General features: G+C 43.3%; 1 protein-coding gene across 1 annotated transcript; it reads left to right on the top strand.

The window, feature by feature from the left end:
* Positions 1-5548: 5548 nt before the first annotated feature.
* B2m (beta-2-microglobulin) lies at positions 5549-9979 on the top strand. Its single transcript, XM_059261273.1, has 4 exons — positions 5549-5662; positions 8219-8497; positions 9002-9030; positions 9458-9979. Exons 1-3 carry the CDS (start codon positions 5596-5598, stop codon positions 9013-9015), a joined length of 360 nt encoding a protein of 119 aa, XP_059117256.1. The 5' UTR covers positions 5549-5595; the 3' UTR covers positions 9016-9030; positions 9458-9979.
* Positions 9980-21002: the final 11023 nt, after the last annotated feature.

The raw sequence follows: 21002 nt of genomic DNA on the forward strand, positions 1-21002 counted from the left end.
CGGCCTAGGCAGAAACTGAAGCAGAATCCATGGAGGCACGCTGCTTACCTGCTTGCTCCTCGTGGCTAGCTCAGCCTGCTTTCTTATCTAACAACCTGCCCTTGGTATCACCACCTCTCTGCCCCCTAGGCTGAGCCCAATCACATCAACAATTAAACAAGAAAAAGACCTGTAGACTTACAGGCAATCTGATGTAGCATTTTCTCAATTGAGGGTCCTCTTCCCAAATAACTCTAGCTGTGTCAAGCTGACAAGAAACCAACCTAGACAACTCTGAAGAGGAGACGGGGTTGTGGTGGTGCAGCTGCAGTGAGGAGGAGGCTAAAGAGTTCCTGAGAGCAACAGGCAGAGATGACAAAGGATGGAGGAAGTATACATGTGGTAGTTTGAATGTATTTGGCCCCCATAAGCTCATGGGGAATGTCACTATCAGGAGATGTGGCCTTGTTGGAAGAAGTGTGGTCCTTTTGGAGGAGGCTGGATGACATATGCCTTTAATCCAGACCTTGAGGCTGGAGGGCACACCTCTAATCTGGCCCACACCTTCTGGAGGAAGTGTGTCTGCTGTAGAACAATCTTTGTACACTGTAAATATGTATTACTCTCATTGGTTAATAAAGAACTGACTGGCCTATAGCTGGGCAGGAGAGTCAGACTAGGGGAATTCTTGGAAGAAGAAGGGTAGAGTCAGAGAGCTGCCAGACAGACACAGAGGAAGCAGGATGTGTACGAAATGAGGTAGCAAGCCATGAGCCATGTGGTAGAACTTAGTTAAGACATATGGGTTAATTTAAGTTGTAAGAGCTAATTAGTAATAAGCCTGAGCTATCAGCCGAGCATTTATAATTTATATTAAGTGTCTGCGTTGGCTATTTGGGAACTGGTGAGTGGGAAAGAAAAGTCCATCTACATGTGTCACTTTGAGGTTTCATATATTCAGGATACTGCCCAGTGACTCAATCGACTTCCTGTTGCCTGCAAGATGTAGGACACTTGGCTATTTCTCCAGCACCATGCCTGCCTGCATTCCACCATGCTCTCCACCATGAGGGACTAAACCTCTGAACTGTAATTGAGCCACCACAATGAAATGTCTCTTTTATAAGAGTTGCCATGGTCATGGTATCTCTTCACAGCAATGAAAACCCTAACTAAGACCAGACAGAAGACAGAAAGTTGAGTTGCTGAAGATGAGAGGTTGGGAGTCCTGGCCACCAGAAGAGTTCCAGGCAGCTGGCAAACCAAAAGACTGAGGAAACCCATATCAAAGGCTTAGGAACCGTAACACTGGCTGCTGGGGACTGACTGTTGCTGCTGCTGCAAACCAAGGGTTTCATTAGATACTGAGTACATGGCCTTTGACAATCAAAACGCAGAGCATTAAGCCTCCAACATGAGCAGCCAGGGCTCTCAGTCTCAGACATATGGTGCCTGGCTCTAGAAATAAGTCTCTAGTTCTCAGAGCTCGGCGGTTTATGTCTCTGAGTCTGGCAGGCTAGCCCACCAGCCTTTGATATTCAATGGCCTGGGACTACCAACATTGGAAATACCATTCCTTGCTTTTGCCTGAGCAAAGGACCCCAGCCAGCTTCTGATAACAGAACAACATGGAAACTGTGTACATTTTATTAAAGTTGAAAATAAGCAATTCAACGAACATACATGAAATTATCCTAATTTTGTAGAAGTTCTTCCCTCTATATATGTGCTTTCCTGGTTTCAATTTTCTTATCTATAAATGAAAATATCTACCTTCGAAACAGTTGTATGGTTTGGGTTAGCAGTTTCACATTCGTTAGTAGATATGAGTCATCTGGAATGCTGCCAAAGAGGAATTTCGCTACAGTTTGTCTGAGATGGACCCAAGAGCCTGCTTACTCAGGTGCTCCTAGATATTGGTGGTACTGATGTTAGATCATGCTTTGACTAGCAAGGGACTGAGGACAACATTTGAAAGATCTCAGCACAAATGCCCCATTGTTTCTAGTGGACCTACTGTGTAGACAAACCTTTCTCAGAAAACTGCTGATAGAGGTCCACTCACATGGACTTTAACCCATGCCTGTCTCTCCACTTTATCTTAACTTCTTTCTGTTCAAGCACTTTGTTTTGTTTTGTTTTTTAAATCTAGCAATAGGTATCTGTGCTTCCATTGTTTGTCTTTCTTTTTAAGAGTTATTTACTTACTTATTTAGTGTGTGTGTACATGTGTACCTCTGCCTACAAAGGCCAGAGTGGTGTGGCAGATCTTTTGGACCTAAAGTTAACAGTGTTTGTGAGCTGCCCAGTCTGGGTGCTGGGATGCAAATCCCATGCTCTGAAAGAGCAATAAGTGCTCTCAACCACTGGGCCATCTCTCCAGCCTCGAGGTTTACCTTTTTTAACCATAATAATTAATATACTATAAGTATATTAAAGTATATGATGAATAATAATATATAAACACATCTATAAAACCACCATCAAACTCTAAATAATTAACAGCTTTCACCACCAACACTTCCTCCTGCTTCTGATGCTCCTTCTGTCCCCTGGAACACCCACCTGTTTTCTGTCACTACAGACTAGTGTATCATTTGTAAGTTCTATATAAGCAGACTCATACAGAGTCCATTATTCCATCTGGCTTCTTCCAGAATTATTAATTTGATTTATGCTCTTGCATCATTTTTTCTTGTTTGTCCTTAATAATATTCCATTGACAGATCTACACCACTGTGTATCTATCCATTTACCTGTTGGTGGCTGTCTGGATTATTTCTGGTTTACAGCTTTTACAAACAAAGCTCCAATGAACATTCATGTACAAGTCATTGTATAACATATGCTTTTGTTTTCTTCCTGGAAAACACCTGAGTGCAGAGACTAGATCTTATGGTCCATTGTGTTTAATTAAAAAGAAACAACAATTTTTTCCAGACTGACGTACTTTGCTCTGTTTGTATGGACATTTTGTCTGTATGCTTGTATGTGCACCATGTGTATGCCTGTTGGATCCTCTGAAACTGGGATTAAGAGTTGAGAACTGCCGGGCGGTGGTGGCGCACGCCTTTAATCCCAGCACTTGGGAGGCAGAGCCAGGTGGATCTCTGTGAGTTCGAGGCCAGCCTGGGCTACCAAGTAAGTTCCAGGAAAGGCGCAAAGCTACACAGAGAAACCCTGTCTCGGAAAAAACAAACAAACAAACAAACAAACAAACAAAAAAGAGTTGAGAACTACCATATGGGTGCTAGAAATTGAGCCCCAGTCCTCTGCAAGAGTGACTATTGCTGTTAACCACTGACCCATCTCTCTAGCTCCCAAATTTTGTTGTTTTCAATAAAATTATTATGTTGTTTTCCAAAGAACTTATACCATTTACACTGCTACCAGGAATACATAAAAATTCTAGTTCTTTTGAAATAATTCTTGCCAATATTTACCATTTTGAAGTATTGACTGCAAAAACCTTTTTAGGCAATCACATAGAAGAAAAAAAAAAAGAAAGAAAGAAAGAAAGAAAGAAAGAAAGAAAGAAAGAAAGAAAGAAAGAAAAAAAGGCCACCAGTTCACCAGTTAATTAGCCTCCTGGGAGATAATACTATTAAATTGTCATGTTTATAGATTTCAAAGTTGGTCCCCTTGGACACACAGGGCTCTTTTCTTTTTTCTTTTATTTATTTGTTGACTGAGGGGTGTGTGTGTGTGTGTGTGTGTGTGTGTGTGTGTGTGTGTGTGTGTGTAGAGGTCAGAGGACAACTTGTAGAGCTGGTTCTCTCCATTTACCATGTGGGTCCCAGGGATTGAAGTTGGGTTGTCAGGTTTGATGGGCAACCTCGCCAGCACTCTTAATATTTAAACAATTGTTTTCTTTTCCTTTCATTATTATCCAGACATGTCATAAATGGCAGTTGGAGAAAACACGGAAGTCCCCACATGCAAAAAACTGAAAATACTTCTCCATCTTCTGGCTCTTCCTTGAGATGAGACCTTCTTGTCTAGACTGGTCTCGAACTTCTGGCCTGAGCAATCCTTCTCTCAGCTTCCCCAGTACCCGGTCTGGAGTGTGTACCCGATCTCAGCTTCCCCACTGTGGCTTCTTTCTTTCTGATTTTAAATTGGGTTTATACGTGAATAGAAAAGACCCTACCTTTAATGATATAGTAAACTAGGAACAAAACAAAACCAAAGCCCTGTAGTTTTCTATTTTCCTAAAGCATTTTTCTAGTACAATTCTACACTAGCTGCGTTTAGTATAATTTAACATTAATATTTCAGGTCTTAAATGTGTTAAATGAGTTTTTGTTTTTTTTTAAACTGGATGGAAGAAAGTATCTTAATTCATACCTTTATGCTTAACAATTATTCTTCTATTTCAGAGTTACAGAAAGGGATGAGAAAATAACATTAATAATTATGATCCTTAAACATTACTGGATAAAAATACTATGTAGGCACTGTAGGAGTGGATATCTGTTTATTATCTCATTAAGGTCCGTGGAGAATATTCTGTTTTCTCTAGTTTAGACACGGGCTCCACACTAGAGATTGTTAATAGCTTTAAAAACATGTCAAAGAAACCCAGAAATTATGTTGTTGTGCTCCTTGGGGAAGCCCAGCCCAAAGTCGCTACAGTGATTTCCAAGATCTCCCTCCATGTCCCTATGCTCCACTTCCGCTTCCTACTGTTCACTAACAGTGCCATCAACTTGGCTACTTGTGGCGGTAGTGTCTCCAGAACCCTGGCGGTCACTGCTTGTCTCTGTCACGCGCTTCTGGCCAGGAGTTTAACTTCCTAGATGGGCCCTCAGCTGAAGTAATACACATTCTGAATAAAACTGCCTTTGTCTTCCAAGCGGCTAAAGCAGGAACCCCAGGGTTATGCCTTTCAGTTCTCTCTCCCCTATCCAGAAGAATAATTTATTCGTGGATTCACATCACTTGTTCAGTTAGTTTACCAATGGCACTGTTCTAGTGCGGTACTATTAAGAGAATGGTCTGGAAACTCAGAGCTGTAAGCCGTTGTCTTTTCCCCACACCCACAAACGGAACAGAAATTTACCTAAATTTAGCAAGCGTGCCCGAGGAAGTTCTCCACCCAAAGCTCTCAAAGGAGAAACCTTCGAGAAGGAAGAAGCGAGCAAGATTCGCCGAGCTACCCTTAGGGCAGGAGGGTCCTTGCACAGGGAATCCTGAAACCGCCTTCTTATTCCTGGGTTGGGGTTATAATCCAAGGTCTGAGTCTGCCAGTTAATGCTCTTAATTGTTCTGGCTTTACTTTTCAAGAGTGAAAACTTCAGGTCCTAAGCCCTTCTCTGACTGGCATTAGAACGAATGGAGGTCCTTCCTAGGATGAAGGACCAGGTACACCAAGCTCAGAAGCGCCCCTGATCGCAGGGTACGGAGGGTCCCGCCCAGGCTGTTCCAAGCACCACGGGACTTTATAAGAACATGAAACTGAAAATAGGAAAGTCCCTTTTTAACCTAGTTCAGCGTCACCACCTAGGAGACTGGTGACGGCCTCCCGATCTCGATCCCGATTGGCTGCCAGAGTGGGGACTATAAGAGTGCGCCCAGCCCCGGCCGCACTCATTTCGCTCCGACCGGCGCGCAACGATGGCTCGCTCTGTGGCTGTGGTCTTTCTGATGCTTGCCTCACTGGCCTGCTTGGATGCCATCGAGCGTGAGTGTCTCTTCCTCCTCTCCCGGCGTTAATTCTGATTTCTCCTTAGTTCTCCTTCCCGACGGGATTGGCTAGGGCTGGGTCTCCCGGGGAAGAGGTGGGAGTCCCGCCGCCCCCTTCTTGCTGCTTCGAGGCAGCAGTGTGGACGCGGTTTGCGACTGTGTAGACGGACTGTCAGCGCTGGAGGTGGGGAAAGCTTCTCTCCTGCTCTTTGCTTGCCGGAGTCCCGCTGGACTCTCCCAGCGCAGCGGGAGGGTGGGTCTGCTCCGAAGGTGCGGAGAAGAGGGCCTTGGACTAGACTCGGGGAACCCAGGAAGTCAGACCGCCGCCGCCCAGCTGCCTTTGCACTTTCCGAGCGCCTAGGGTCCAACGGAGCCAAAGTCTAGAGAAATGGGCGTGGGTCCTAGGCTCTGCTGTTTCCAAAGTTTTTCCGACCGTTAATTTACCTTGTCTCATTAATGCTTTTAGTAATCATCATAAAGGCGTCGGGGTATGACAGTTTACTGTAATGCTGAGGACGCTGCGTGGTTTATAACTTGGAAACTGAGCCTACGATGTAAACATTATGGTTCCTTTTGTCTCTCAGATGGGGAACCCGAGGCATTGGGATTTTAAGTAACTTATTCACACAAGGATTAATGGCAGTCGGGATTGGAATTGAGGCCGATTTATGCCATTTGGGGTAAAAGTAGGCTTTTTGGATGTAACCCCATTTGTTTCTAGAAGTGCCCCTGGCCTTCCGGGATCATAGTCTGTAAAGCAGGCTGGGCTGTCTTGGGCCCTTGGTACTTCACACAAGCTTTCCTTTTTGGCACGCAGCCTGGTTCTGTTTTACAAGATAGAGCATCTACTTTCGGTTTCGGAAACGGCAAGTTTGTCGAAGTCAGGGAAGTTGTGAATTCTGGGGCAAAGATAATTCAGTATACTTACCAAGACTCTTGAGGATAAATAATTCAAGAAGTCATAGAGGTAGAAAAGTGGCGGAGCCCAGATTCAAACCTGGCCCAACACTTCTCTAAATTGTGTAAGAAGGGATCATTCTTTCCCAGAGGATTCCAGGCAGGATGAACCCGGCCTCTGAACTCTGTGGCATTTAATGTTCTTGTTACTAAAACCTCAAATGCAAGGAGCTTTCTGGCTTATCTTCCCTTTAACTTTACAGGAGAAAAACCCAAGGTTTCATTGAAACCTTAACTGTAGTTCTTGACCGAGCTAGTAACCTTTCCTCCAGTGCTTCTAGATACATAGAGCTGGCCGCAGTTCCCAGATGCCTTTCCTTCTCCCTACCGCCTTCTACATGAGAATAAGTAGCTGCCCTTTAGAGACCATGTACCCTGAATATATGTGTATTTGGAAGTATATTATAAGCCAGGTGTGGCGATTCATGCCTGTAATCTCAGCCCTGGAGAGGCTGAGACAAGAGTTTGAGGCCAGTCTGCAGACAGAGTAAAACTTTATCTCAGATGGATGGATGGATGGATGGATGGATGGATGGATGGGGAAAACACAAGAGAGCCAATGAATTGGCTCAGCAGAGACAGATGAGCTCAGATGCCACTTGGTGGGTGGAGAGAACTGACTCAAATCCACACAAGAGCTATGGTGCTCATATACGCATGCACACACGCATGCAGGCCTCTATATTGTGAGGTAATTATTCCCAACATGTTTAGTTATGGCAGCCATTTGAAAGTGCTGACTAGAAATACTATCCTACTCCTGTATACATTGCTCCACTTAGTTCTAGCGGAGTATATTCGTTCTCATTGGTCACAGCCCTCGCTTCTCCCTGCTGGGTTTATCTGTCCTAACCCAACCACTTAAAAGTTTTGCCAGCTTCTCTAGCTATTTAGATGTTGTTTGTCTTCTAGTTCATGAAATCAGAGCTTTGCTTTGGCCTGTTAACTCTGGGCTGGAACAGAGAGATTGTACCTGGCAGGATTGGACCCTGGAATGACTTGCATAGGAACCTAAGGAGGGAGGAAATAATACTAACCCTACCACCTGAGGGGCAAGGCTCAGCTTTCAGCTCTGTAGCAGACAATACATGTTAGGAAGTCTAGGGGGGAACATTACATAAAAAGGAAGGGGATAAAAATAAGAAAGAAAGTGATTGGGGCTGGCACAGCATACAAGGATGTGGGTACTATGATACGGATACTGCAGAGGGTGTGCGGAATGAGACATGAGATTTGGAAAGTAGGTGGGCCATGACATTAATTAAGGGAAGGGGTGGGTATAGTTCTTGAGAGCCTCCAATGAAAGCTTCTTAAAAATCCAGCAGTCTCTAGTGACAGAAGACACTGCTTACAAGCCAGGTAGGGAAAACCAAAGGCCTGTGTACCGGATTTCCAGGAAAAGATACTAAGTCATGATGTGGTTCTCAAAATGTAGGTAGCCTTTTGGGGAAGCAGAAGGTCACCTGTCCAGAGCAGAAATGGAAGTGGGAGAACTAGATGACCAAGTGTGACATGGGGCACGGTGTAGACTGTGATGCAGTTAGCTCCAAGGAAAAAGCCCCAGCAGTTGTCCTTTGTCTTTCTCTGTGACCCCTAGGTACCCCACTTGTGCAAGTGTACACACGCCACCCGCCAGAGGATGGCAAACCGAATTTCTTGAACTGCTACGTGTCGCAGTTTCACCCTCCCCACATTGACATCGAGCTGCTGAAGAACGGAGAGAAGATAGAAAAAGTGGAGTACACAGATCTGTCCTTCAGCAAGGACTGGTCCTTCTATCTCCTGGCTCATACTGAATTCATACCCACTGCGACGGATAAATACGCCTGCAGAGTTTCACACACCACTCTGAAAGAGCCCAAGGTTGTCACCTGGGGTGAGTCTTCAAGTTTTTCCTTAGTTTCTGAAAGCTCTATCTGTGTCAAGTCACAGCCTAAAACTGCTTTGCTATTTCAAAAATCCGCGTACTGAGATTGTTAGGGAATGCCCCCAAAGCACTGATCAGGGGAGCCTTCTGAGTAGTTCGCTGTTGTGAGAGCAGAGAGCAGCAGCATCTACTGTCCCAGACTTCTTCCTGTGGCTTCCTCCAGTCTTCCTGGCAGCCTGATGCACACAAAGTGCCAAAGAGCATGTCGGGAAGGCACAGGCCTTGGCTTGCAATCTCTGCCCTCATGTATCTACAATTCTGGATGTTCCAGTACCTTGTCTAGGTACTGGAGATTGTAGACAGGGGTGGATCTCTGGGTAGTTCTCAACAAGTACTCAAGGCTAGCAACAACAACCTATTTATTCTACTGGTCTTATTGTAACACTTTGGGATGTCTGTTAGTACTTAGTAGAATAAACGTAAAATTTTTTTTCCCATTTTCTTTTCTCATAGATCGAAACCTGTGATTAAGCATCATGGAGGTAAGTTTCTTGACCTTAAGAAATGGGCCTTTGGGGGTAGAGCACATGCCTAGCATGCATAAGGCCTTGAGTTCAGGGTAGCTTGTCAGTAGCCACAGAAGAATCCTTTGGGGTTACATTCCTTTATCCTGTGGATTGGCAGGAAGGAGGCACGTAACTACAGGTCTGGCTCTGCCACCATCACTAACCCTCTAAAGGGAGCACTCGGCCTGCTAATATGTGGTCAAGAGAGACGGGCAGTATTAGAGAGGATGGGTAATCTGAGTAAGCAGTCACCAAATGGTGGAGCCAGGACCCACTTCCTTGAAGAAGGTGGTTACACTCAGATGCTAGACCCACTGGTGGTGAGGTCTGTAATGTGAATGAAGTAAATGCTCTAACTTCCTCTTTCCCTCCTCCCTCCCCTCTCTTCCCTTTTTCTTTTTAGGTCTGAAGATGCTTCATTTGGACCAGTTTAACTCCGAGTATTTCTCAGTTTTTAATATGCTGTGCAATTTATACACACAGTGAGGAATAGTAATGACACATCATCTTCTTTGTAACTTTGAATTCTGCATGTTTTCCAAAAAAAAATTGAAGACTAACACCCTAGATATCTGAAATAATAAAGCATCAATGAGTATTTTGATCAGAAACAAGCTATTGATAATTTGAAAGAAAAAAAACTGCTAGTAAATGTAATTAAAAACAATAGTTGATCATATATCAAACCCTTTGTACATCTTATTAGTTGGATGGAGTTATTCATCTTTGGTCTATCACAACTTAAGTGATTTTTTTTTTTTTTTAAATCTAAGAAACCTGAGATATTTTCTTTTTGGTAAAGCACACAGGCCCATCTAAAGTCTGTCATTGTGCCTAACAATCCTCTCCCCCAACCCCATGGGTTACTTCCTCTTTGTTATTTTTACTCAAAAATAAAGAAAAAAAGAAGGACGTTTGCTAGACATTGCCAGAGTGTTACATGAAGTGGTTTCTAGGTATCCTTAAATGTCTGCAAATGCGCACGTGGTTTTTGTCACCTGAAGAGCCAGTGGTGTCTTAAGAGGTTCTCATAGAAGCAGGCTCCTGAACCAGGAGATCAACATGACTAAGAAAGGGCTCCAAAGCAAAGCAGTAGGAGTGTGGTTGGTGACAGGGAATCGGAAGGAATTGAGAGGGGAGTAGGGATTTCAGAAGTGCCGGTCCCACAGGGAGCTCTAGAGCAAAAACCACATCTTAACGTTTGTCTTGGCAATGTGGACAAGCCTGTTGCTGGCTCTACAGGACTGTGTGGTAGGATGAAAGCCCAGATATGGTGGTGTGCAAGTACTGGCATGCAAAAGCTGAGGACTGACTGGCTCTTACTGAAGGATGTAGGTGGGGCATCAGTGGCTACTGTGTTTCCTGTTCCATTCTGTTGTGCCTACAGCACACCCAGTCTGAAAGCCCCACCACCAGTTCACAGTTTCTAAGGGCTAGTGTTAAAGTGGAAATGCTGATAGAACTAAGTTTGAATCCTAATACAAAGTTACTATAAAATTCTGACTTGAGCTTTTAATTTTGATACAATTTAGTTGTATCCCCAAAGGTCCTTTTGTGGTTGGACTTCTAAGAGGTGGGGTCTAGTGGGAGGTCCTGTGGTGCTCTCAGGTCTTTTTGAGTTCTGAAAGGGTTATTATAAAGGCAGCAAACCTAGCCCCTTCTGTTCCTTCTGGTCTAACGCATAATCACGTGCTTACTCCTGATGCATTTTTCCCACTGCTGTTGGCATGAAGGAGGAAACTTTGGCATAGAGTCTGTGCTAATCATTTGAATTTTGAAATTTCAAAACTGTAAGTTAAATAAATCTTATTAAGTAGCTTGTGTCAAGTATTTTGTTATAACAATTAATTACTGGTTTAGAGTCACCATAACCCCAAAGTGGGATAATTAGTCCTGTATCACAAAGCTTATTCATTTATTCACTCGATTGTTATTTTAAATTTAGAATTATTCATTTATTTTTATGTGTATGATACATGTACATAAGTACACCACATGTATGCTTGGTGCCTATGAAGTTCAGAAGAGGCTGTTAGATCCCCTGGAACTAGAGTTAGGAATGAATGTGAGCCACCATGTGGGTGCTGGGAACTAAACCCTGGGTCCTCTGAAAGAGCAGCTAGCACTCTTAACTGCTAAGCCTTTTAATTTTTTTGTATGTATACATTTGTGCATGCATGCATGCATGCATGTGTGTGTGTATTTGGAGGCCAGAAATGCTTCTTGTTGAATATCTTCAATTGCTATTACTCTCCACCTGATATTTTGAGACAGAGTCTCTTTGAACCTCAAATTTGGAGATTTAGCTGGCCAGCAAGCCTTAGGGATTGTGGTGGGTTGAAAGAAAATGGCCCCCATAGGCTCACAGGGACTGGCACTATTAGTAGGTGTGGCACTGCTGGAGAAAGTGTGTCTTAGTCTCTTCCTGCTGGCCGCAGATCCAGATGTAGAACTCCCAGTTACTTCTCCAACACCATGTCTCCCTGCATGCAGCCATGCTTCTGCCATGATGATAATGGACTAAACCTCTGATTGTAGGCCAGCCCTAATGAAATGTTTTCCTTTATAAGAGTTGCCGTGGCCGGGCGGTGGTGGCGCACGCCTTTAAACCCAGCACTCGGGAGGCAGAGCCAGGCGGATCTCTGTGAGTTCGAGGCCAGCCTGGACTACCAAGTGAGTCCCAGGAAAGGCGTAAAGCTACACAGAGAAACCCTGTCTCGAAAAGAAAAAAAAAAAAAGAGTTGCCGTGGTCATGGTGTCTCTTCACAGCAATAGAAACCCTAACTAAGACAGGGATCCTCTAGTTTCCACCTCCTCAGCGCGGGGATTACAGGCACACTATCACCACTCCCAGCTTTTACATGAGTACTGAGGATTGAACCCAGGTCCCAAGGTCTAAAAACTGAGGCATCTTCCACGCCCCCAATAAATTATTTTTATGGGAGGTAAATGGGCCCAGAAGACAGCAATCTGGGACAAAGTTCCTTGGGGTTCTAGATGTAGAGTTTGAGTCTCAGTCTCCTGTTTAGTCTTGCTTGGTTAGTGAAGTTTCGGTAGGGTTCAAGATGGTTGTGTTACTACTGGGCTTCAGCAGGGTAAGGGAACTTCATGGGAAGCTCTTCCTTCACCGAGACATCCCAAGGTCTGATCCAGTCGAAGCTGTTCAAGAACAAGACTGCAGCGGCAGCCTGGGAACTCAGCCGAAGGGAAGGAGTTTGGGCTAGCACCCCCAAAGGCTGCTTTGTCCAGCAGCCAGGAGCTCAAGAAGAACCTGGGGGACGGACTTGGGAGAAAGAACCCCACCCACCCTCCACCCTGCCAAGACACCTTAAAAAGAAACTTTTTTAAAATTTATTTTGTGTGTGTGTGTGTGTGTGTGTGTGTGTGTGTGTGTGTGTACATGTGAAGGCTAGTCCTCTTGGAGGCCAGAGACTGGAGCTGGAATTACAGACCTAGATGCTGGAAACCAAACTTTGCTTGAAACTGCTTGAATCACTCCCCACAAGACACCTTAAAATGACCCTTGTTACCTTGTTTTGTTTTGTTTTTTGTTTTTCGAGACAGGGTTTCTCTGTGTAGCCTTGTGCCTTTCCTGGAACTCACTTGGTAGTCCAGGCTGGCCTCGAACTCACAGAGATCCACCTGGCTCTGCCTCCCGAGTGCTGGGTTTAAAGGCATGCTCCACCACCGCCCGGCTGACCCTTGTTACCTTGAAAAGAACCTCAGGGCAGGCTGCAGATGGAGACGTGGACCCTTCCTAACTGTTCTAGTGGAACTTTTTTTTGGCACCTCAGGGTGCAAGAAAGACTATCTTTCCAACTTCCTGTCCCCAAGTCCTGTGTCTACTGGTTAAACCTTGAGCAGTAAACTTGGCTTTCGTGAGTGAGTGAGTGTGTGTGTGTGTGTGTGTGTGTGTATGGCTTCTCTAGCACCACATTCTGCCATATTGCTTTGAGCCTCATCAATGGCTCTGATTCTATCCGTTCTGTGATGCTTTTCTGAAATGGTGACAATCTAGGTAAAATTCCTAAAACAAACAAACAAAAATCCCAAACTACACCTTTTGAGTTGCCTTGTACTTATTCAGCTGTTCTAGCCAGGCATAGCAAAAAAGTGGTCCACAAAATTTCAAGAAATAAAACAATTTAAAAACACAACCTTTTTACATGTGATTGTAAACCCAGATTATAAAGACTTGAGTATCTCGTAGGCTGCAACCTCTGACCCTCAGTTTCTGGACACTACAAGTAACGTCACCATCGGAGCAAGCATAAAGTGTGACTGGACAGCTGGATTGCTGATCTAATCTCTGGGCGGATGGGGACGGAGAACAACCGCCCTTCCCCTTTCCTGTAAAGGGCTTTGGTGAAAGAGGAAACCAAGAGGGAGGAGGCAGGGAAGTCCTTTTTCTAACCAACCGGCGCTTTTTGCCTACAGCCTGGTGGGTGACGTGGCAACCTGCGCTAAGTGCGCAGTTCACAAAGAGTAAAAAAGTGTTTCAGGAGGCAGTGGCAGCAGGGATGAGGACGAGAAGCAAGAGTGGAATTCCAGAAGGAATTTGCCCCTTATCAACCTACTTTGTGACCTCTGCTCTGTAACCTGGGGTATCCCTGTGACAGCTGTCTTCCTGTTTATCTACATCTACACAGCCTTGTGCGGTCTTCCTGCCCAGCCAGTGTCACAAACTCAGCACATGCGCAAGTGCATGCTTCTAGTTCTCCCGCCCAATAGCTACCCAGGCAGGAATTCTTGAGACGGGAAGGACAAAAGACATAGATTCCACATCAGCTGCTGGATGCCTAGGTAGAGACCAGGTGATGGGCTCTGCTTTCTAGGGCTGCCCAGCCTCACTTAGAGGCCTCTCCTTCCCTGGTTGGAGAGGTAAAGTGCAGCTATGGTCTGTGATCATGAGACCAGAGTGGAGAGGAGAGAGCCGGCCAGAGTCATGTGTCTCAGTAGGATTGCCTGGATCAAAAGGTTGGTGACCATGACGGAGTGCTAGGCACCCATCCCTGGGCTCCACCAATTTCCTTCTTAGGCTTCCGATTGTCTACCAGGTTCCACTGTTTATACCCAAATCCCTACAGTAACACTGTATTGTGCAGTATTTCTGCCACTGTGTTTGAGATATATTGTTGGTTGTTTTGTACTCTTACTCCTTTGGCTCTTTGGGGGACCCACTATCCAGCTCCCAAACAAATCACACAAGGAAGGTTACTCTTTCTTATAAATGCCAGGCCTTAGCTTGGCTAGTTTCTAGCCAGCTTTTCTTAACTTTAAATTACCCTGGCTACCTTTTGTCTCCGTTTTTTTTTTTAATTAAAAATTTTTTTTCATTTTATATACCAATTACAGTTCCCCCTCCCTCCCCTTCTCCCACTTCTCCTACCTTCTCACTATCACATCCCCCACCCACTCCTCCTCATAGGGGGTAAGCCCTCTCTTGGGGAGTCAACACAGGCTGGCATACCAAATTGGGGTAGGACTAAGCCCCTCCCTCCTACATCAAGGCTGAGCAAGATATCCCACCATAGGGAATGGGTTCTAAAAAGCCAGCTCATGTACCAGGGATAAGACCCTGGTCCCACTGCCAGTGGCCCTACAAACAGATCAAGCCACACATCTGTCACCCACATTCAGAGGGCCTAGTTTGGTCCCATGCAGGTTCCCCAGCTGTCAGCCCAGAATCCATGAGATCCCACTAGCTCAGGTTAGCTGTCTCTGTGGATTTCCCCACCATGACCTTGACCCACCTTGCTACTATAATCCCTCCTCCCTCTCTTCAACTGAACTCCAGGAGTTTGGCCCAGTGCTTGGCTGTGAGTATCTGCGTCTGCTTCCATCAGTTACTGGATGTAGGTTCTATGATGACAATTAGGGTAGTCACCAATCTGATCACAGGAGAGGGCCAGTTCAGGGACCCTCTCCAATATTGCTAGGAGTCTTAGCTGGGGTCATCCTTGTGAGTTCCTGAGGATTTCCCTAGCACCAGGTTCCTCCCTAACTCCATAATGGCTCCATCTGTCAAGATATCTCTTTCACTGCTCTCTCTCTGTTCCTCACCCAACTCAGCCATCTCCGATCACTCGTGTTCCCATCCCTCCTCCCCTCCCCTCTACCATCTACCCCACTCCTAGTTTACCCAGGAGATCTTAACTATTTCCCCTTCCTAGGGCAATTCATGTGTCCCTCTTAGGGTCCTCCTTGTTACCTAGTTTCTCTGGAGCTGTGGACTGTGGTCTGGTTATCCTTTGCTTTGCATCTAATATCCACTTATGAGTACATACTGTGTTTGTCTTTCTGGGTCTGGATTACTTCACTCAGGATATTTTTTCTAGTTCCATCCATTTGCCTACAAATTTCATGATGTCATTGTTTACTACCGCTGAGTAATACTCCATTGTGTATGTACCACATTTTCTTTATCCATTCTTTGGCTGAGGGGCATCTAGGTTGTTTCCAGGTTCTGGCTATTACAAATAATGCTGCTATGAACATAGTTGAGCAAGTGTCCTTGTGGTATGGTTGAGCATCTTTTGAGTATATGCCCAAGAGTGGTATTGCTGGGTCCTGAGGTTAAGTTGCTTCTCAATTTTCTGAGAAACCGCCATACCAATTTCCAGAGTGGCTGTACAAGATTGCACTCCCACCAGCAGTGGAGGAGTATTCCCCTTATTCCACATCCTCCTCAACATAAGCAGTCATCAGTGTTTTTGATCTTAGCTATTCTGACAGGTGTAAGATAGTGTCTCAGAGTCATTTTGATTTGCATTTCCCTGATGGCTAAGGATGTTAAGCAATTCTTAAATGTCTTTCAGCCATTTGAGATTCTTTTGTTGAGAATTCTGTTTAAATCTGTACCTCATTTTTAAATTGGATTATTTGGTATTTTGATGTCTAGTTTCTTGAGTTCTTTATATATTTTGGAGATCAGCCCTCTGTCAGATGTGGGGTTGGTAAAGATCTTTTCCCATTCTGTAGGCTGCCATTTTGTCTTATTTATTGTGTCCTTTGCCTTACAGAAGCTTCTCAGTTTCAGGAGGTCCCATTTATTATTGCTCTCAGTGTCTGTGCTACTAGTGTTATATTTAGGAAGTGGTTGCTGTGGATATCGCTCTATATAAATAAAACACTGATTGGCCAATGACAGGCAGGAAGTATAGGCGGGACAAGGAGAGAGGAGAATTGAGGAAGGAGGAAGGAAAAAGGAGACTGCCTGGAGCTGCCGCCAGGACAAGGAAGATGTAAAATACCGGTAAGCCACGAGCCACGTGGCAAAGTAAAGATTAATAGAAATGGGCTAAATATAAGAGTAAGAGCTAGACAATGATAGGCTTGAGCTAATGGCCAAGCAGTTTAAATGATGTAAGAGTCTGTGTGTTTATTTTATAAGTGGGCTCTGGGACTGGTGGGACTTGGAGGCGGGAGCTGGAGAGAAATTCTCCAGCAACAAGTGGTCTCCTGTGCCATGCATTCAAGCTACTTCCCATTTTCTCTTCTATCAGGTTCAGTATAACTGGATTTATGTTGAGGTCTTTGATCCATTTGGACTTGAGTTTTGTGCATCATGACAAATATGAATTTATTTGCATTCTTCTACATGCCAACATCCAGTTATGCCAGCACCACTTGTTAAAGATGCTTTTTTTCCCCCATTGTACAATTTTGGCTTCTTTGTCAAAAATCAGGTGTTCATAGGTGTGTGGATTAATGTCAGGGTCTTCAATTCGATTCCATTGATCCACGTGTCTGTTTTTATTACTATAGCTCTATATTAGAGCTTGAAGTCAGGGATGGTGATGCCTCTGGAAGTTACTTTATTGTACAGAATTGTTTGGCTATCTTTTTTTTTTTTCTATATGAAGTTGAGTATTGTTCTTTTGAGGTCTGTGAAGAATTGTGTTGGGATTTTGATGGGAATTACATTGAATCTGTAGATGGCTTTTGGTAAGATTGCCATTTTTACTATGTTGACCCTACCTATCCAAGAGCATGGGAAATCTTTCCATTTTCTGGTATCTTCTTCAATTTCTTTCTTCTAAGACTTAAAGTTCTTGTTATACAGGTCTTTCACTTGTTTGGTTAGAGTTACTTGATATTTTATGTTATTTATGGCTATTGTAAAGGGTGATGTTTTTCTGACTTTTTTCTCAGCCTGTTTATCATTTGTATATAGGAGGGCTACTAATTTTTTTTAGTTATTCTTGTATCCTGCCACATTCCTGAAGGTGTTTATCAGCTGTAAGAGTTCCCTGGTAGAATTTTGGGGGTCATTTAGGTATACTATCATATCATCTGCAAATAGGGAAAGCTTGACTTCTTCCTTTCCATTGTGTATCCCCTTGATCTCTTTTTGTTGTCTTATTGCTCTAGCTAGAACTTTGAGTACTATATTGAATAGATATGGAGAGAGTGGACAGCCTTGTCTTGTTCCTGATTTTAGTGGAATTGCTTTGAGTTTCTCTCCATTAGTTTGATGTTGGCTGTTGGGTTGCTGTATATTGCCTTTATAATGTTTAGGTATGTCTCTTGTATCCCTGATCTCTTCAAGACCTTTATCATGAAGGGGTGTTGGATTTTGTGGAAGGCTTTTTGAGCATCTAATGATGATGAATCATGTGGTTTTTTTCTTTCAGTTTGTTTATATGGTGGATTACGTTGACAGACTTTCATATGTTGAACCATCCCTGCATCTCTGGAATGAAGACTACTTGATCATGGTGGGTGATTTTTTTTGATGTGTTCTTGGATTTGGTTTGCCATTATTTTATTGAGTATTTTTGCATCAGTGTACATGAGGGAGATTGGTCTATGATTTTCTTTCTTAGCTGTGTCTTTGTGTTGTTTGGGTGTCAGGGTAACTGTAGCCTTATAAAAAGAGTTTGACAATGTTCCTTCTGTTTCTATTGTGTGGAACAATTTGAGGAGTATTGGTATTAGTTCTTCTTTGAAATTCTGGTACAGTTCTGTGCTGAAACCATCTGGCCCTGGATTTTTTTTTTGATAACTGCTTCTATTTCCTTAGGGGTTATGGTATATTTAAATTGTTTATCTTATCTTGCTTTAATTTTGGTATATGGTACCTATCAAAAAAAATGGTCCATTTCTTTTAGATTTTCCAATTTTGTGGAGTACAGGTTTTTGAATTATGACCTAATGATTCTCTGGATTTCCTTACTATCTGTTGTTATATCCCCCTTTTCATTTCTGGTTTTGTTGATTTTAATATTCTCTCTCTGCCTTTTGGTTAGTTTGGATAAGGGTTTGTCTATCTTGTTGATTTTCTCAAAGAACCAACTCTTTGTTTCATTGACTCTTTGTATTGCTCTGTTTCTATTTTATTGATTTCAGCCCTCAATTTGATTATTTCCTGTCATCCACTCCTACTAGGTGAGTTTGCTTCTTTTTGTTCTACAGCTCTCAAGTGTGCTGTTAATTCGCTAGTGTGAGATTTCTTTATGTAGTCACTTAATGCTATAAATTTTCCTCTTAGCATTGCTTTCGTGGTGTCCCATAAGTTTGGGTATGTTGTACATTCATTTTCATTGAACTCTAGGAAGTCTTTAATTTCTTTCTTATTTCTTCCTTGACCCAGTGATGATTCAGTTGAGCATTGTTCAGTTTCCATGAGTTTGTAGGCTTTTTGCAATTTGTGTTGTTGAATTCTAACTTTAAGCCATGGTGATCCAATAAGATACAGGTGATTATTCCAATGTTTTTGTATCTGTTGAGATTTGCTTTGTTACCAAGTATGTGGTCAGTTTTAGAGAAGATTCCATAAGGTGCTGAGAAGATACTTTTTTTGTGTGTTTGGGTAAAATGTTCTATAGATGTCTGTTAGGTCCATTTGAGCCATAACATGTTAGTTCCCTTATTTCTCTGTTAAGTTTCTGTCTGGCAGACTAGTCCAGTGGTGAAAGTGGGCTAGTGTGTGGGGTTTGATGTATGATTTAAGCTTTAGTAATATTTCTCTTATAAATGTAGGTGCCCTTGTATTTGGGGCATAGATGTTCATAATTGAGACTTCATCTTGATGGATTTTTTCTGTGATGAGTATGAAATGTCCTTCTCCATCTCTTTTGAGTAATTTTAGTTTAAAGTCTATTTTGTTAGTTATTAGGATAGCTACACCAGCTTGTTTCTTAGGTCCATTAGATTGGAAAATCTTTTCCCAATCCTTTACTCTGAGATAATATCTGTCTTTGAGGTTGAGGTGTGTTTCTTGTATGCAGCAGAAGGATGGATCCTGTTTTCGTACTTATTCTGTTAGCCTGTGTCTTTTTATAGGCAAATTGAGTCCATCGACATTGAGATATTAATGACCAGTGATTGTTAATTCCTGTTATTTTTGGTTTTGTTGTTGTTGTTGGTAGTGTGTGTGTGTTTCCCTTCTTTGGTGTTTGTTGGTGTGAGGTTATTTATTGCCTGTGCTTTTGTGGATGTAGCTAACTTCCTTGGTTTGGAGTTTTCCTTTTAGTACTTTTTGTAGGGCTAGATTTGTGGGTATGTATTGTCTGGTTTTGTCATGGAATATCTTGTTTTCTCCATCTATGGTGATTGAAAGTTTTGCTGGGTATAGTAGTCTGGGCTGGCATCAGTGGTCTCTTAGTGTCTGCAAAATATCTGTCCAGGACCTTCTGGCTTTCAGAGTTTCCATTGAAGTCAGTTTTAATTCTGATAGGTCTGCCTTTATATGTTACTTGGCCTTTTTCCTTTGCTGCTCTTAATATTCTTAATTCTGTATGTTTAGTGTTTTGATTATTATGTGGTGAGGGGACTTTTTTTTCTGGTCCAGTTTATTTAGTGTTCTGTTAGCTTCTTGTACCTTCATAGGCATGTCTTTCTTTAGGTTGGGAAAGTTTTCTTATATGATTTTGTTGAATATATTTTCTATGCCTTTGAGCTGGAATTCTTCTTCTTCTATCCCTATTATTGTTAGGTTTGGTCTTTTCATAGTGTCCCAGATTTCCTGGATGTTTTGTGATAGGAATTTGCTGGATTTTTTTTAAACATTTTCTTTGACTGACGAATCTATTTCCTCTATCGTATCTTCAATGCCTGAGATTCTCTCTTCCATCTCTTGTATTCTGTTGGTTATGCTTGTATCTGTAGTTCCACTTCATTTACTCAGATTTTCCTTTTCCAGAATTCCCTCGGTTTATCTTTTCTTTATTGTGTCTATTTCAATTTTCAAGTCTTGAACTGTTTCCTTCACTAGTTTGATTGTTTTTTCTCGGCTTTCCTTAAGGGATTTAATGATTTCTTCCAATTTTTGTTTGTCTTTTCCTCCATTTTTTAAAGGAATTTTTAATTTCCTCTTTAAGGACCTCTATTATCTTCATAAAGTTATTTTTAAGGTTACTTTCTTCTGGTTCATCTGCATTGGGATATTCAGGTCTTGCTGTTGTAGAACCACTGGTTTCTGGTGGTGCCATATTGCTCTTTATGTTGTTGAACGTATTCTTACACTGCCATATACCCATTTCTCCCTCCAATCCACACAGGTGGAGCCTGTGCCTCTTGGAGTCCCTCTTCCTCCAATCAGTGCAGGTGGGGTCTGCAGCTCTGGTGGTTGCTGGTGCCTCAGGGGATGGTTGAGGTGGGGGGAAGGATACTACTGCCTAGTTTCTGGGGCTGTGATGTGTGTGGGAGGAGCACTATATGGGCCCCTGGGGCCTAAGGGCTAGAGAGCTGGACTGCCCAGCTGGGAGCTCAGAGACTCACCTCTTCTTCCAATTGGTGGAGGTTGGGCATGTGGCTCCAGTGGGGGTGGTGGTTAGGGAGGGGGAAGGGGAGGATGCTGCTGCTTGGTCTCTGGTGTTATGATAGGTGGGGGAGGAGCACAATATATGCCCCTGGGGCCTAGGGGCTAGAGAGCTGGGCTGTTGCCTCTGGGCTTTTTCTTTATTTCTGCATACCTTTCTTTACTTCTTACTCTGTGGCTTGCT

Source organism: Peromyscus eremicus, chromosome 4 (genome assembly GCF_949786415.1).
Source record: "Peromyscus eremicus chromosome 4, PerEre_H2_v1, whole genome shotgun sequence".
NCBI classification, from domain to species: Eukaryota; Metazoa; Chordata; class Mammalia; order Rodentia; family Cricetidae; genus Peromyscus; species Peromyscus eremicus.

What these genes read in the sequence shown, in the direction of transcription:
- B2m (XM_059261273.1), top strand. Translation starts at nt 5,596, where the DNA reads ATGGCTCGCTCTGTGGCTGTGGTCTTTCTGATGCTTGCCTCACTGGCC. An exon ending in CTGCTTGGATGCCATCGAGC is followed by an intron (nt 5,663 to 8,218) that starts GTGAGTGTCTCT and finishes TGTGACCCCTAG; the next exon opens with GTACCCCACTTGTGCAAGTG.